Source organism: Gastrolobium bilobum, unplaced genomic scaffold (genome assembly GCF_033153095.1).
Source record: "Gastrolobium bilobum isolate Gb01-03AN ecotype WA unplaced genomic scaffold, APGP_CSIRO_Gbil_v1 utg41369, whole genome shotgun sequence".
NCBI classification, from domain to species: Eukaryota; Viridiplantae; Streptophyta; class Magnoliopsida; order Fabales; family Fabaceae; genus Gastrolobium; species Gastrolobium bilobum.
The window spans coordinates 34702-49841 of record NW_026899571.1 but is presented as its reverse complement, the minus strand read 5'-3'; the positions used below and the strand labels follow the sequence as shown (position 1 = coordinate 49841).

General features: G+C 36.2%; 1 protein-coding gene and 1 pseudogene across 2 annotated transcripts; both read left to right on the top strand.

Moving 5' to 3' along the window:
- Positions 1–547: 547 nt before the first annotated feature.
- LOC133291600 (heat shock protein 90-5, chloroplastic) lies at positions 548–9204 on the top strand. Of its 2 annotated transcripts, none has more exons than XM_061489886.1 (19): positions 548–879; positions 1057–1130; positions 1353–1478; positions 1573–1666; positions 1759–1842; positions 1942–2085; positions 2418–2534; positions 3685–3732; positions 3825–3905; positions 4019–4123; positions 4206–4346; positions 5269–5361; positions 5524–5601; positions 5702–5947; positions 6187–6289; positions 6390–6564; positions 6662–6767; positions 8476–8565; positions 8664–9204. In XM_061489886.1, exons 1-19 carry the CDS (start codon positions 619–621, stop codon positions 8862–8864), a joined length of 2367 nt encoding a protein of 788 aa, XP_061345870.1. In that variant the 5' UTR covers positions 548–618; the 3' UTR covers positions 8865–9204. The 2 variants fall into 2 exon arrangements, with proteins under 2 accessions (XP_061345870.1, XP_061345869.1); XM_061489885.1 differs by having other exon boundaries at positions 5693–5947; positions 8664–9203.
- A 2785-nt stretch (positions 9205–11989) lies between these two features.
- LOC133291603 (DNA-directed RNA polymerase 1, mitochondrial-like) lies at positions 11990–12678 on the top strand (annotated as a pseudogene).
- Positions 12679–15140: the final 2462 nt, after the last annotated feature.

Below are 15140 nucleotides of genomic sequence, written 5' to 3'. Positions count from 1 at the left end.
TAAGACTAACTTAAGTAAACAGTGTCCTTTGTAAATATCCACAACTTCCTCCTAACTTAACCTGGGACAACGGAAGACTTGGAGCATGGGATAACTTCGAGCACAGCAATACTTGTATGCCCGTCATTTTTATAAAATAGTTAATAACTCCAAGGAACTAATTTTTCAATATATAAATATTGATGTATGAATAATTAACCATATGGTATAACTCTAAGCAATATTTTTAAAAACTAAAATAGAGACGAATTTAACAAAACCAAGTCATGATTCCATTTGTTTAACTATATATTAATTTGTGGTCGAACCATAATTAAACCAAATACTGTAACAAGAGGTAATTGGATAAAATTGTAGGACCAAAATATTATCTAGTAATTTAAAAAAAAATGTTTAATTACTTAATGTGTTGTGTTGCTGAATTGGCAAAATCTAGGCCTTACAAATGCAGCCAAATATATTGCGGAATTTCTAGAACCATCGGTTATATCTCCATAAACCCTTGTTCGGTTCGGAGGGTTTCTTATTTCCCATTTGCACTCGCTTTTATATCACAGACAGAACCTGAAGAGATAACGCGCGTGCACACACAAACACTCTCTCTTTCTAGGTCTGAAAATGGCTCCTGTACTGAGTAGAAGCATGGCCACTGCCTCTGTTGCCCCATTCACACTGACAAAACCCCAAAGGGCTTCCACCCTAAGAAGCGCTTTTCTGCCACCGCAACATGGTCTCATAAAGTGCTTCTCTTCTGCCACCGCCGGGTTGAAGTGGAAGCAGCACGAGAGAAGAAGCAGGCTCGCTGTGCGGTGCGAAGCGGCGGTTGCAGAGAAAGAAGAGGGTGAAGCCACTGGTGAAAAGTTTGAGTACCAAGCCGAGGTGGGTTTTGAATCAATCTATCAAATGATTGACCTTTTTGCACTTTTGGGTCGCGGTTTATTGGTCGTTATTGTGTAAAAGTTTCAATCTTTTTTGCACCTCGTTTGGAATGTCTTACAGTGAAGTGAAAGACTTAACTTCATTAAGGGTGTCTGAAAATGAATTCCTTTTTTGCAGGTGAGTCGATTACTGGATTTGATTGTTCACAGTCTTTATAGCCACAAGGAAGTTTTCCTTCGAGAACTTGTGAGGTAATTACAGTTTACAACATGTCCATTCTAGACTCAAATTGATCTGGATAATGTTATGATTGATTGAATGATTTAATATTGTTAAGTTGCTTTAGTATTCCCTAGCTGTGCTTGCTTGTTTTACCTTTTTCTTCGCTCTTGGACTTTTGCATCTATGTTTCTCTCTAGGTACATGTGTGCAGATGCTTGATTCTGTTTTATTTTGTCTGGTTTTTCCCCCAGTAATGCTAGTGATGCTTTGGACAAGTTGAGATTCTTAAGTGTGACTGAGCCTTCTTTGCTTGGAGATGCTGGAGAACTAGAGATACGCATCAAACCTGATCCAGACAATGGAACTGTTACTATAACGTATGTATATTCATTGATATGGCTTTTTATTTTAATTTGTTTTTCTGGGTATGTATAAATAGGATTATTGAACTGTTAACTCCTAACTTTGTAGAGATACTGGTATTGGAATGACCAAAGAAGAGCTCATTGACTGTCTTGGAACTATTGCCCAGAGTGGTACTTCAAAATTTTTGAAGGCACTTAAGGTAATTTATTATTGATCAGAAATATCACTCTGTTTGATACTTTGATGATTCAAAGCTTCAATCATGTTTAAATTTTTGCCCCCATCTTTCAGGAAAACAAGGATCTAGGAGCAGATAATGGTTTGATTGGTCAATTTGGTGTTGGATTCTACTCTGCTTTTCTTGTTGCTGAGAGGGTATGTTGTGGATTTCTTTAGTGTATTCTCTTGGTTGGTTATCCTGATTTTAATTATTTTGTCATTAATTGGCTGTTTCTGCATGTTAATAACAATCAGGTTGTTGTTTCTACAAAGAGCCCGAGATCAGATAAGCAATATGTGTGGGAAGCATTGGCTGACAGTAGCTCTTTTATGATAAAGGAAGAAACTGATCCTGAAAAGCTTCTGCGTCGTGGTACACAGATTACCCTCTATTTAAGAGTGAGTGTATTTCTTTCATCTCTCTGATGGAAAGTTTGTGTGGGATGTAAGAATTACTATCATCTTGCATTCCAGTGTTAGATACTTAGATATGGTGCTCAATTACTTTGTGGCTACGTTAGTATCTGAACTAAACTGGTGTAAAAGGGAGATATTATTTTTGCAGGAAGATGTTAGCAAATGTTAAATTTCAGCCGAAATTCTTCTTTAGTTATTTATTTTTTAATATCTTTTAATTATAGGGTGAACCCAGTATAATATTTGGATATTGTAAGATCATTTTAATGCGGACATGTAGTTAAAGCACTCAAATTCTTCTTCTTTTTTTCCAGCCTGATGACAAGTATGAATTCTCAGAGCCAACGAAGATTCAGAGTTTGGTGAAAAATTACTCCCAGTTTGTTTCCTTCCCCATTTTTACATGGCAAGAAAAATCAAGAACTGTTGAGGTAAGCATGATTTCTCTTGTTACAGATTCTTGTCATCATGTTGGTTGGGAGAATTATTCTCCAAATTCTTGCATATGTGCAGGTGGTAGTTTTCTATTTTTCACATATGATTTATTACAGATAATGATTTGTGGTCTGTGGTTTTCCTCTTTTGCTCTTTTCATTGTCCGTGAAATGCTCATGTTTCATATAAAACATGTGTTTTTTCTGTTAGAAGGAATGAGATGAGAGTTACCCATGTAGCAATAAGATCCAATTCATTTGATTCTAATATATTTATAAAGTACTGGATCATATTTGCTTGGAAGTTGGAGGCCATGCTTGATTAATGGTGGTTCTGTTGAGGGGTTTAATAGCAAATAGGAGATGGTCATAGTCAGGTGTTAAGTGATAGTGGAAGAAGTGTGTTCTTTTAGAATTTTGTTTCCATCTAGAAAGGGAGCAACCTTTTGCCTTTTCATATTTCCTTTAATTGAATAGAAACTGTTTCATAGATAACAGTATGTTGCACCGACACGGGACACGAGACACGACCCGACACTTCGACACGTTAATTTTAAAAAATATTAAATTTCGACACGTTAGGACACATTTTGATATTATATAATATTTTTAATTTATGTAGTATATATTATATTTAGTATTCAATAATTTAACAAAAAAATAAAGCTAAACTTGTAATACCCATCAATTTTGCAAAGAAACATAATATATCCCAAATATTTATATTAAACTCAATAAAATCGTAATTGAACGAATCTAATAGTTGGAACTCAAAATGCAATTCAACATAACCTTTGAAACTTTTTTGAATCTTTGCAACGAGTATTGAAGTGTCGGGAAGTGTCGGAGTATCGGTGAGTGTCGGGAAGTGTCGGACACGACACATCAGGATTTTTGAAGTGTTGGTGCTTCATATGATAACATTATATAACGAGAGAAAGTGTCAAAAGCAATTTCTGAGATAGTATGTATTCAAACAGCAGAATTTTACTTTCAAGGTGACTTCTTTTTATCTATTTTAATACACTTTTTATCCTCATTCCTGATTTTCATAATTATACTGCAGCTTATGTAAACTTGTTTCATGAAGTAATAATAGCAAATGTCATCTTTATTTGTCAATATTAATTTATTTGAATATTGACAGGTGGAAGAGGAAGAAGAACCTAAAGAAGGCGAAGAACCAAAAGCAGAGGTAACTAGTGTGGTATTTCTTAATGTGGATATTGTACTTGCTTTTTCCAAATGTGTTGCCGATACCAAGTCTTTTTCTTCCCTTTTTATCAGGGTGAGAAGAAGAAGACAAAAAAGACTAAAACTGAGAAGTATTGGGACTGGGAATTAGCCAATGAAACCAAGCCAATATGGGTGAGTATGAGCTATATCTGCTTTTATGGTGTTAGGATGCTAGTGCCACGCATTTTGCTTTTTATTTAGTTGTGGTGCCTCTCTTATTGGGCCACCTTTGCCACTTTTTGTAGATGCGGAATTCAAAGGAAGTTCAAAAGGACGAGTACAATGAATTTTACAAGAAGGCTTTTAATGAATTCTTAGAACCACTTGCATATACTCACTTCACCACTGAGGTATGTTGATGATTTTGGCTTTTGGCAGGAGAGAATTTCCTTTTTTGCAGTTATCAATTTAATTAGGCTATAAACTGTGCAGGGTGAGGTTGAGTTCAGAAGTATTCTATATGTTCCAGGAATGGGGCCTCTCAACAATGAAGAAGTAGTGAACCCTAAAACAAAGAACATACGTCTGTATGTTAAGCGTGTGTTCATCTCAGATGATTTTGATGGTGAGCTGGTGAGTTTGTTGTGAGCTTCTAAGTGTAATTTTATCTTGTATAATATGAAATTTATGTCGCTACAATTCTTCTTTTTAAAACTTTATTATGAAAGAAGGATAATGTGAAGTCTCTACTCCATGTTATAACTTGTGATGGATAGGGAGATGAATTGGATAAGCATTGCACAGCAATTTAGCTTGCTTACAAATGGGTAGTTTTTATAGAATGATGGTGTATCTAAAAATATGGCCAGTTTTAGGCATGTATTATATTATATCATAAGTCATTATGTGCCATCTGTATATAATGTATCTCATATTTGTGCTCTTCAATGCTTCTTGATCTTCTTTTTTGGTGGATGGAAAGAAGCGCTGACAAGCACAAATAAAACAGAAGTTAGAGCTTGTAATGTGATACGATACCACCCCCAAGGGAAATTTAGGGAAAGCAATATAGCTGACTCAGCAAAACAGAATGGAAGCATGGGAGAGCAAGTTAGTTACGAAGGAATTGGTTTAAATATAGAGGAAGGGGTGCTTGTAGGAGGTATCTAGAATCTTAGTGGAATTACTTGGGCCCCTTGGGGATTGGGAGAGAGTGGAGCCTCTCCAATTGCTTCACACTATCTCTTACTTTATGCATTGTATTTCCTTTCCAGTATTGTATTTCTGTTGGGTATGTAATGAGTAGTTTGAGCTGCACAACTCTGTAATCTGCCATTGCATTTGTCTCTGTTATTAATCCTGAGATTGATACTGCTGTAATACGGGTTCAGACCAAGTTATATACATATAGATTTGTATTTCAGTTCCTATTTCCATTTAGTTTAGTGTAATTGCTGGTTGGTCTGTATCATAATGCTTCTTCTGATCCTTGTGCAGGCGTCCTTTGCTGTAATTTAATTATTTAATGTATTTATTTTTCGTTACTTTTTTGCAGTTTCCACGTTACTTGAGCTTTGTGAAGGGTGTGGTTGATTCAAATGACCTTCCTCTCAATGTTTCTAGGGAGATTCTTCAAGAAAGCAGAATTGTAAGAAAACTCTATATTTTCCTGCTTACATGGGAAACCTTTTCCATGTGAATATGTGATGAACGTGAATGAACGATATGTTCTTTGTTAGGAATTATTTGTGCATTTTCCTTTTTCTGTTACTTTCCAAAATGTTTGATTCTAACAATATTATAATTTCAGGTAAGAATAATGAGAAAGAGGCTTGTCAGGAAGGCATTTGATATGATTCAAGACATTTCTGAAAGAGAAAATAAAGAGGTGGTAGCAATAAACATAGTTTCTCTATTTTTTCAATATGAATCGAGATTCGTAATAGATTGAGAAGATGTTTGTTTTCCTGTGATTCCAGGACTACAAGAAATTTTGGGAAAACTTTGGTAGGTTCATGAAGTTAGGATGCGTTGAAGATAGTGGAAATCATAAGCGCATAACACCACTATTGAGGTTTTACACTTCCAAAAGTGAGGAGGAACTTAAAAGCTTGGATGATTATGTCGAAAACATGGGTGAAAACCAGAAAGCTATCTATTACCTAGCAACTGACAGCTTGAAAAGTGCAAAGACTGCTCCATTTTTGGAGAAATTGGTTCAAAAAGATATTGAGGTATGTCTAGTTGGTGGATCTAAGCTAGAATATACCCTCCCTCTGGAGTTCCCCCCTCCCCACCCATCTTTTTTCTCTGGTGGGTGAGGCTCTTTAGGGGTGGGTGGGTGTGTGTGTTCCAGTTAAATATGATTGATATATATTTCTAATTGAATGCTTGATATACCACTTGTTAATTTTGAATTCTGTTTTTCTTTCTTTTTAAGTTTCTGTTTACTTATGTGTGTCTATTATTGTAGGTACTTTATTTGGTCGAACCTATTGATGAGGTTGCCATTCAAAACCTACAGACATACAAAGAAAAGAAATTTGTTGATATCAGCAAGGAAGATTTGGAATTGGGTTTGTACTGTTTTCTACCTTGCTTTTATATGCTTATTACATTTTTGTTTTGTGAAAATTGGGATTTGAATGTGGTCCTCATAATCTTTTCTCAAACCAGGCGATGAGGATGAGGTCAAAGAGAGGGAAAACAAGCAAGAGTACAACCTACTTTGTGATTGGATAAAACAGCAACTTGGTGATAAGGTGGCAAAAGTTCAAATCTCTAACCGCTTGAGCTCATCTCCCTGTGTGCTTGTATCGGGAAAGTTTGGGTGGTCTGCAAATATGGAGAGGTAAGTCATTGGCTTTACAAGCCATGCTCCTGGATCTCAAGCAGTTTATCATCCTTTTTACATAAGGCTTATATAATCTTCGATCCCTTTTCTTCAGATTAATGAAGGCTCAAGCTCTTGGAGACACTGCAAGTTTGGAGTTTATGAGAGGGAGGAGAATATTGGAGATTAATCCAGATCATCCCATTATCAACGACTTAAATGTAAGTTGAAACTTTTAGTTTGGAATTTATTGATTTATAAATGGTCATTATCAATTTGTGTAAAGAACCTTGGGATACACCACCCCAAAAGCTAGCTCAAGGGGTGGGAGTGTCCAAAGCCTTATAAACTCCACATTAGTCGTTCATACAACCAATGTGGGACTATATATCTCAACACGCCCCCTCACACAAGAGCCCTTTGGGCTTGAAGCGTGGATTATGCACAGGCCCAATTTTTGTTTTACCTTTTGTGCTTTTTTGTTTTTAATTCCACTTTAAAGTGGGGGACGGTGAGGCTCTGATACCATGTGAAGAACCTTGGGATACACCACCCCAAAAGCTAGCTCAAGGGGTGAGAGTGTCCAAAGTCTTATAAACTCCACATTGGTTGTTCATACAACCAATGTGGGACTATATATCTCAACAATTTTGAGTAAGTTTTCTGATTGTTGGCATAAAAAACATACACTTTCTGCCTAGCCAATGATACGGTAGGAAAGGGTAATTTGACTCTGAATAGAGAACCACAAAAAAGATGACAAGATGCAAACTTTGTGCTGGACTGGCTGAAAAATAAACCGAGGACAAAAATTGTAGGACAATGGAAAATATTAGATAACATATTTTACTTCCTGTAGATACATGAAACACTTATTTTAGCAAGGTTGTGAGCATCTTGTCCAAATCAGTATTATCTTTTTGTGTACTATAAGTATTCAATTATAAAAGAGATCTGGTTGAGTCTACTTAGTAGGTAATTCTTTTTGATAATCTGGTGTTTCCCTTCTAAGTGACATCACTGAAGTAGAAGAGACAAAATGTTGTAAAGTAATTGAGTGAAATTGTTTGAGAAGGTTTTTTGTACTTAGTTCTTCAAAGTTAAAGAGGAAAAAGGAAAAAGAAACTGAATCATCATATAAGACTAAGACAAAGCATAAAGCTTTTCTCAAGTTCATTTATGGAACAGTGACCAAAGTGCCACTGTTTGGCAAATTTTTTATCCAAATGCCACGCGAACAGTACTTTTTACCAGACTGCCACGCGAACAGTACTTTTTTACCAGACTGCCACGCGTCATAATTCGTTATTATTGGTAGCGAACTTCGTCGCCTATGATTTCGTGACACGTGGTCATGTTGCTTACCAAATTCACTATCATTAGTAGCGAAATTCGTCCAGTCAACTTTTTTCTGTTCAAATGTGCCACGTGTCACAAAATAATTGGCGAATGTAATTCGCTACCAGTCGTAGCGAATTGCGTCGCGTGACAGTCTGGTAAAAAGTATTGTCCGCGTGGCATTGGGGTAAAAATTTTGCCAAACAGCGGCATTTTGGTCATTGTTCCTTCATTTATCGTGGAATATAACTTCATTTAAGACTATTGATTATTGTAGCTTGCCTGTTAGTAATTTCACTAATTAAGCCGAGTTGTCATGTTGGTTCTATAAAATGTCAAAGTTAAAATTCTGGAAGTCATCTAGTGAGCCTTGCTATATTTATATAATGTAAAATAAATTGTCTGCTGTTTTCCCCCCTTTTAATGCAATGCCTTCCTCTTCTTCACCCTTTGTTTATTATGTCCAGAGATCCTGTATGGCATTTGAAATGTGAAAACAAAAGTTTCAAGATAATACATGGCTGGTACTTTTAACTGAATTTGCTTGTGACTTTGACCTATTTCTTTTAATTATTTTTATTTTTCCTTCAGGCCGCCTGCAAGAATGCTCCTGACAGCAGCGATGCTCAGAGAGCCGTTGATCTCTTATATGATACAGCACTTATATCTAGTGGATTTTCTGTAAGGACAATAGAAAAAATTATCTTTTTCTTTATGCAACACACACACACATGTATATATGAAAGGGGGTTTGCTTACATAGTTTCTCAATAATGCAGCCGGATAGCCCTGCAGAGTTGGGAAATAAGATTTATGAAATGATGGCATTGGCCCTTGGAGGAAGATGGGGTAGATCAGAAGAAGAGGAGGGAGATGCATCTGTTGAAGCTGATTCAAACACAGGTGAAGAAGCTACTGAGCCAGAAGTTTTTGAACCTTCTGAAGTCATATCAGAGAGTGATCCATGGACTACTGATTAGGTGTCCTGTGCCCTCATAGCTTAAATTAATTTTTTTGGCATTATAGGGAATAATGCATACGTAGGCAAGATAGGAAAGGGAGAGACTCTGGAATTTTCTTATGGTTTTATAGTCCCGAAGGAAAATTTGTATTATCATGTGGGATTGTGAATGCCATAAAGTAACGAATGCTACGGGCCTTTCCCGATGAAATTGAGAGTGTTCGTAGCTGGGCACATTTTTGTTACTTAATGGTCATGTGTCATTGTATTATTTTGATCATTTGATGTCTGAATGCCAACCTAAAATGCCAAGATCTCTCTTGTTCTCCCTCTCTCATCCTGGTCTCTTATATAGTTCAAAGGAATTTTTTTTTACTTATAATAGAAAATTATGTAAATAGCTGCTTGCTTGGTTACAGGTTAGATTCGAATAAGTCACACGTAACATGATGATTTTTAAAGATGTGGATCAAGGGTGAATGTTTGAAATTTGATGAAGTTTACAGTCAATTGTACATTAGTAAAACGTTATGAACTAAGGTATTTAAATTATGATAGGATAAAAGCTTAAATAATCATTTTGGGAAAGCATAATTTTCGAGACTATATTTTGTTAAAATCATGCATGACTTTGAAGGTAGTACAAGACGCTGTGTGACAAAATATTTGCTACTTTTGCTATTAATTTCCAATAAATCTCAATCATTGGATGCACGGAAATCAACGGTTAAAATTTGGTGTAAGATTTATTATTCTTACACCGGTGTAAGATATAAATGAAATTAACGGATAAGATTGAGAGTGTAAATTACATTGGTGTAAAATGATCCTGACCCATATAGAGGCAGGATATTCTTACACCGATGTAAGAGTTAGAAGTCTTACACTCAATCTTGACCATTGATCCACTTGTATCTAATGGCTCCCTTTACTAAAAAATTTGAGCCGTTAGATATAAATGAAATTAACGGATAAGATTGAGAGTGTAAATTACATTGGTGTAAAATGATCCTGACCCATATAGAGGCAGAATATTCTTACACCGATGTAAGAGTTAGAAGTCTTACACTCAATCTTGACCATTGATCCACTTGTATCTAATGGCTCCCTTTACTAAAAAATTTGAGCCGTTAGATATAAATGAAATTAACGGATAAGATTGAGAGTGTAAATTACATTGGTGTAAAATGATCCTGACCCATATATATATAGGGGCAAGTTATATTTACAAACTTTTTTGTTTACAAACTCTTACAAACTACACTAAGTACGACCGATCATACTTTAATCATGTAGTGTACGACCGGTCGTACTTAGTGTAATTTGCAAAAGGATCTGGATCCTCTCGTGTGAAGATTCATATGACCATGTCATGTGGAGAATCATAACCATACAAAAGTGGATCAATGGTAATAAAGGAGGAGAGAGAAAAAATGTTAAAATAGATAGTTACGAAATCATAACCGTTGATTTACCTTTGTATGGTTGTGATCTTCCTACATGACCATATCATGTTTTTTTTTCTCATGAGAGGATCCATTTTCATATATATATAGATATTTTCTCATGTTACATAAGAATTGAATTCTCATGTTGTGATCCTTCGACTTGCGTGCAAAGTTTTTCATTTTTTTTCTCTTTTTAATAAATGTGGAGTTCACCACTAGTTGAGTCATAACATGAGAATTTAATTCTCATGCAACATAAGAAAATCAAAGCCCATATATGTATGTAAAGGGAAATTATTGTCTCATTTTATATGAGATAATTATCTCATGCTACTCTCACCTAAAAATTTATGCTATCATTTTTTTTAATGGGTGGTGGGTCCCATCATATCATATATCTATAGTAAGAGGAGATACTTATCTCCAATAACATGAGAGAAATAAAATCCATATATAAAAAGCGTTGCAACTTCAAGAATAATAAACAATTAAGAGTGGACCAGTAAGAAATTTTTTGACAAATATTTCATTTATGCAAAGAAATGAGGTCAAATCAATTAAATGAGAGGCTGTGACTTACTTTTACTTTTTTACCTACATTTTTACCTATATATAGGGACAAAAACTTTTTTGTTTACAAACTCTTACAAACTACACTAAGTACGACCGGTCATACTTTAATCATGTAGTGTATGACCGGTCGTACTTAGTGTAATTTGCAAAAGGATCTGGATTCTCTCATGTGAAAATTCATATGACCATGTAATGTGGAGAATCATAACCATAGAAAAGTGGATCAATGGTAATAAAGGAGGAGAGAGAAAAAATGTTAAAATAGATAGTTACGAAATCATAACCGTTGATTTACCTTTGTATGGTTGTGATCTTCCCACATGACCATATCATGTTTTTTTTTCTCATGAGAGGATCCATTTTCATATATATATATATATATAGATATTTTCCCATGTTACATAAGAATTGAATTCTCATGTTGTGATCCTTCGACTTGTGTGCAAAGTTTTTCATTTTTTTTCTCCTTTTAATAAATGTGGAGTTCACCACTAGTTGAGTCATAACATGAGAATTCAATTCTCATGGAACATGAGAAAATCAAAGTCCATATATATATGTAAAGGGAAATTATTGTCTCATTTTATATGAGATAATTATCTCATGCTACTCTCACCTAAAAATTTATACTATCATTTTTTTTAATGGGTGGTGGGTCCCATCATATCATGTATCTATAGTAAGAGGAAATACTTATCTCCAATAACATGAGAGAAATAAAATCCATATATAAAAAGCGTTGCAACTTCAAGAATAATAAACAATTAAGAGTGGACCAGTAAGAATTTTTTTGACAAATATTTCATTTATGCAAAGAAATGAGGTCAAATCAATTAAATGAGAGGCTGTGACTTACTTTTACTTTTTTACCTACATTTTAGTTCCTTCAAATTTTCTCAGAAAATCTCATCAAACTCATCATGTTACAAATGATGATCTCTCTGCATCTTTCATCTGCTAAAACCTCAATTGCTTTGTTCTAAGTTCCAATTGCTCACTCCATCCAGCAATGTGGACGCACTTAGCCAAGCGAGCTTCCCTTAGGAAGTTCAAGTTACCCTCTTACTTCCCTTCTTCTATTTCAACTATATTTTCTCAGCACTCGAATTTTCTCTAGAAAATAATGCCTTCCCAGACCCAAACCAGGGTAAACCCGAGGTGCCCAGTTCTGGGCTTTGGCCAAGTTGGTTTTTTTACCTTGATTAACGAATTGGGTCAATCCAATTTATTGCTTTCTGATTTTATTTTTTTGGTCTTTAAAGCTGGCTAGAGGCTATGCAAGTGTTACTGAAGCTATTGAGTGCATGGATACTGAAGAGGACTATTCTGGTTCCAATGAAGTACGGGACTTGTTAGAACAAATGATGAAAGAAAAGAGAAGGGAAAACCTCTATTGGAACAGCAGAAGAATGTGGTGGCAGGTTTGGCCACATACAAGTACAAAATGCTTAGGAGTAGGCAGATAAAGATGGAGACAGAGGCATGGAAGAGGCTGCAAGGGAATATCAAGAGCTGTTGGAGGACATGTGTGAGCATAAGCTTGCACTCAATTTGCCTTACATGAAGTCCTTGTTCCTTGTTTGGTTTGAGCCCCTAAGGAATGCAATTGTTGTTGAGCAGGAGGTTTGAAAGGAAAGCATGCATAGGATTACACATGCTCCTTATTTTAATGATTTGCCTGCAAAAATGATGGCAGTGATTACGATACATAAGTTGATGGGATTGTTGATAACCAAAAGTAATGGGGTAGGCACTGCTCGAGTAATCCAAGCTGCACTTCAAATAGGTGAAGCCATTGAAAATGAGGTATAATGTAGTTGGAACGTAAGAAATAGACTCTTTTTTGTCATTTGTTGAAGTTAGTAACATGTGAATTGAAGTTGGTCAAAGATGAATAAACTTGTTACACGAACTAAAATATATGCGGTCAGTTCTATACTTCTATAGAATTGTATTTCTTGGTCACATGACTGGAGTGCCTGAATTTTGATAGTCTTTCTTCTGACTGAAATAATTTACTAGGTTAAGCTAATTTATGTTGATGATTCCAGTTATCTAACACAGTTATACTTTGTGTTTCTTCCCTCATGTCACTCAAATGCTAATGCTCTAGTGAAGGTAATAGTCAATGTACTACTACAGCCTCTTGAATTTAGTGTTATGTAGATAACGTGGTACTTTCCAGATTAGAGTTCAAGTTAGATGTCATTATAATGGGTGCAAAATATTCGAGTATTCATTGGCTGAAATTCTACCCTTGTATATGGATCAGGCAAGGATGTACAATATATATGTGGAGAAGACAAAGAAAAAGAAGAGCACAACCACCGAAGAGCCTGATGGTGAATTTGATCTTGCAACCATAGGAAGAGGCAAACTGACGGAAGAGCATGAGAAAATGGTTAAAGAGAAGAATATAATTAGTAAAAATGTTTCTAATTTGATTAAAAAAGCGGAAGATGCAATGCAACAAGCAATGGGAATAATAAGGGGACTAGATGACTGGAAGCTTAGGGACAGGAAGCTCAAGTAAAGATCTGTTATGTTTGTACCTAAGAACTTGGAAGCTTTCATCTTTACATGTTACAGTGTAGTCATTGTACATTCCAGGTTGGCAGCCGCTTAATGCTGCTGTTATTAGAAACAGCTTACATACATCCACCTGTCAATCAATTAGGAGGTGGTCCACCAGATATACGCCCTGCATTCAAGCACACTTTTGAAACAGTTACATTTGATTCACAGTGAGATTGATAGCATCTCTGTTTAGTCTTTCTTTCGTAATCACTATCATCATTTTAAAGTTCTTTTGTTCTCTTCCTTTGAATTCTTTTTGCTTGATTTGGAAGGAGTGTAGGAGATATGGTGTTTTTGACTGTGACCATCTTGTGCAGAAAGGCCTAGAAAAGACTGTAAGTGATTTTCTTGATCTGTGGATTGTTCAATTTGTTTGTACTTGAATTAATGTTCACATTTCTTCAAGTAGGTTAGACAGATTTGTTGTGGTCTTGTATGTACAGCAACATATTTGCTTGTAGATGCATAGATTCATGAGACTGTTACTATCTGGGATTACACTAACAGGCCAGGAACATAGTCATCAAATACATGCCAAATGTTGGTGCCACCTATTAATTGAACACGGTACTGTATGTACTTGAACTTTTTTTTTGCCAATTTATTTTAAAGCTCCTTTCGACCTTGGGAATTTTTGCTTTGTTAGCTTATTCATTTATAAATTCAAACACCTCATAACTTTGCTGGCCCAATGTTCTAATGAGTTTGCTTTTGATGGAATAATATTGACCTACAGCTTGAAATTTTGGCAGCCAACTAATTCTGCTGCTTTTCTTCCTATTTTAGTTGCAAACTGTAAAGAACCTTGGGATACACCACCCCAAAAGTTAGCTCTAATGGGAGTGTCCAAGGCCTTATAAAGGTCACATTAGTTGTCCACACAATCAATGTGGGACTATATATCTCAACACGCCCCCTCACACGAGAGCCCTTTGGGCTAGAAGTGTGGATATTGCACAGGCCCAATTTTTGGTTTACTTTTTTGTGCTTTAATTTTAATTCCTCTTTAAAGTGGGGAGCGGTGAGGATCGGACTTGTGACCTTGTAGTCACTCAAACTCTGATACCGTGTAAAGAACCTTGGGAAGCTAGCTCAAGGGGTGGGAGTACCCAAGGCCTTATAAACTCCACATTAATTGCTCATACAACTAATGTGGGACTATATATCTCAACATGCCCCCTCACACGAGAGCTCATTGGGCTTGAAGAGTGGATGATGCAACAGACCCAGCCTACCTGTGCTAAGAAATTCCACAAGAGAAAGTGGGGGGCGGCGAGGTTTGAACCCGGGACACGAAACCAGGCTTTGATACCATGTAAAGAACCTTGGGATACACCACCCCAAAAGCTAGCTCAAAAGGTGGGAGTGTCCACGACCTTATAAACTCCACATTAGTTGCACATACAACCAATGTGGGACTATATATCTCAACACGCCCCCTCACACGAGAGCCCATTGGGCTTGAAGAGTTCACAATGCACAGGCCCACCTACCTGTGCGAACAAAGAAATTCCACTAGAAGGAAATTGGGGGGCGGCGAGGTTTGAACCTAGGACACGAGGCTTTGATACCATGTAAAGAACCTTGGGATACACCACCTCAAAAGCTAGCTCAAAAATTGGGCCTGTGCAATATCCACACTTCTAGCCCAAAGGGCTATCGTGTGAGGGAGCGTGTTGAGATATATAGTCCCACAT

Excerpts from the sequence above, each read along its gene's own strand:
- LOC133291600 (XM_061489885.1), top strand. The coding sequence starts at position 619 with ATGGCTCCTGTACTGAGTAGAAGCATGGCCACTGCCTCTGTTGCCCCA. Across the intron at positions 5,602-5,692 it reads CTGAAAGAGAAAATAAAGAG|GACTACAAGAAATTTTGGGA; the intron begins GTGGTAGCAATA and ends CTGTGATTCCAG. Across the intron at positions 5,948-6,186 it reads TGGTTCAAAAAGATATTGAG|GTACTTTATTTGGTCGAACC; the intron begins GTATGTCTAGTT and ends CTATTATTGTAG.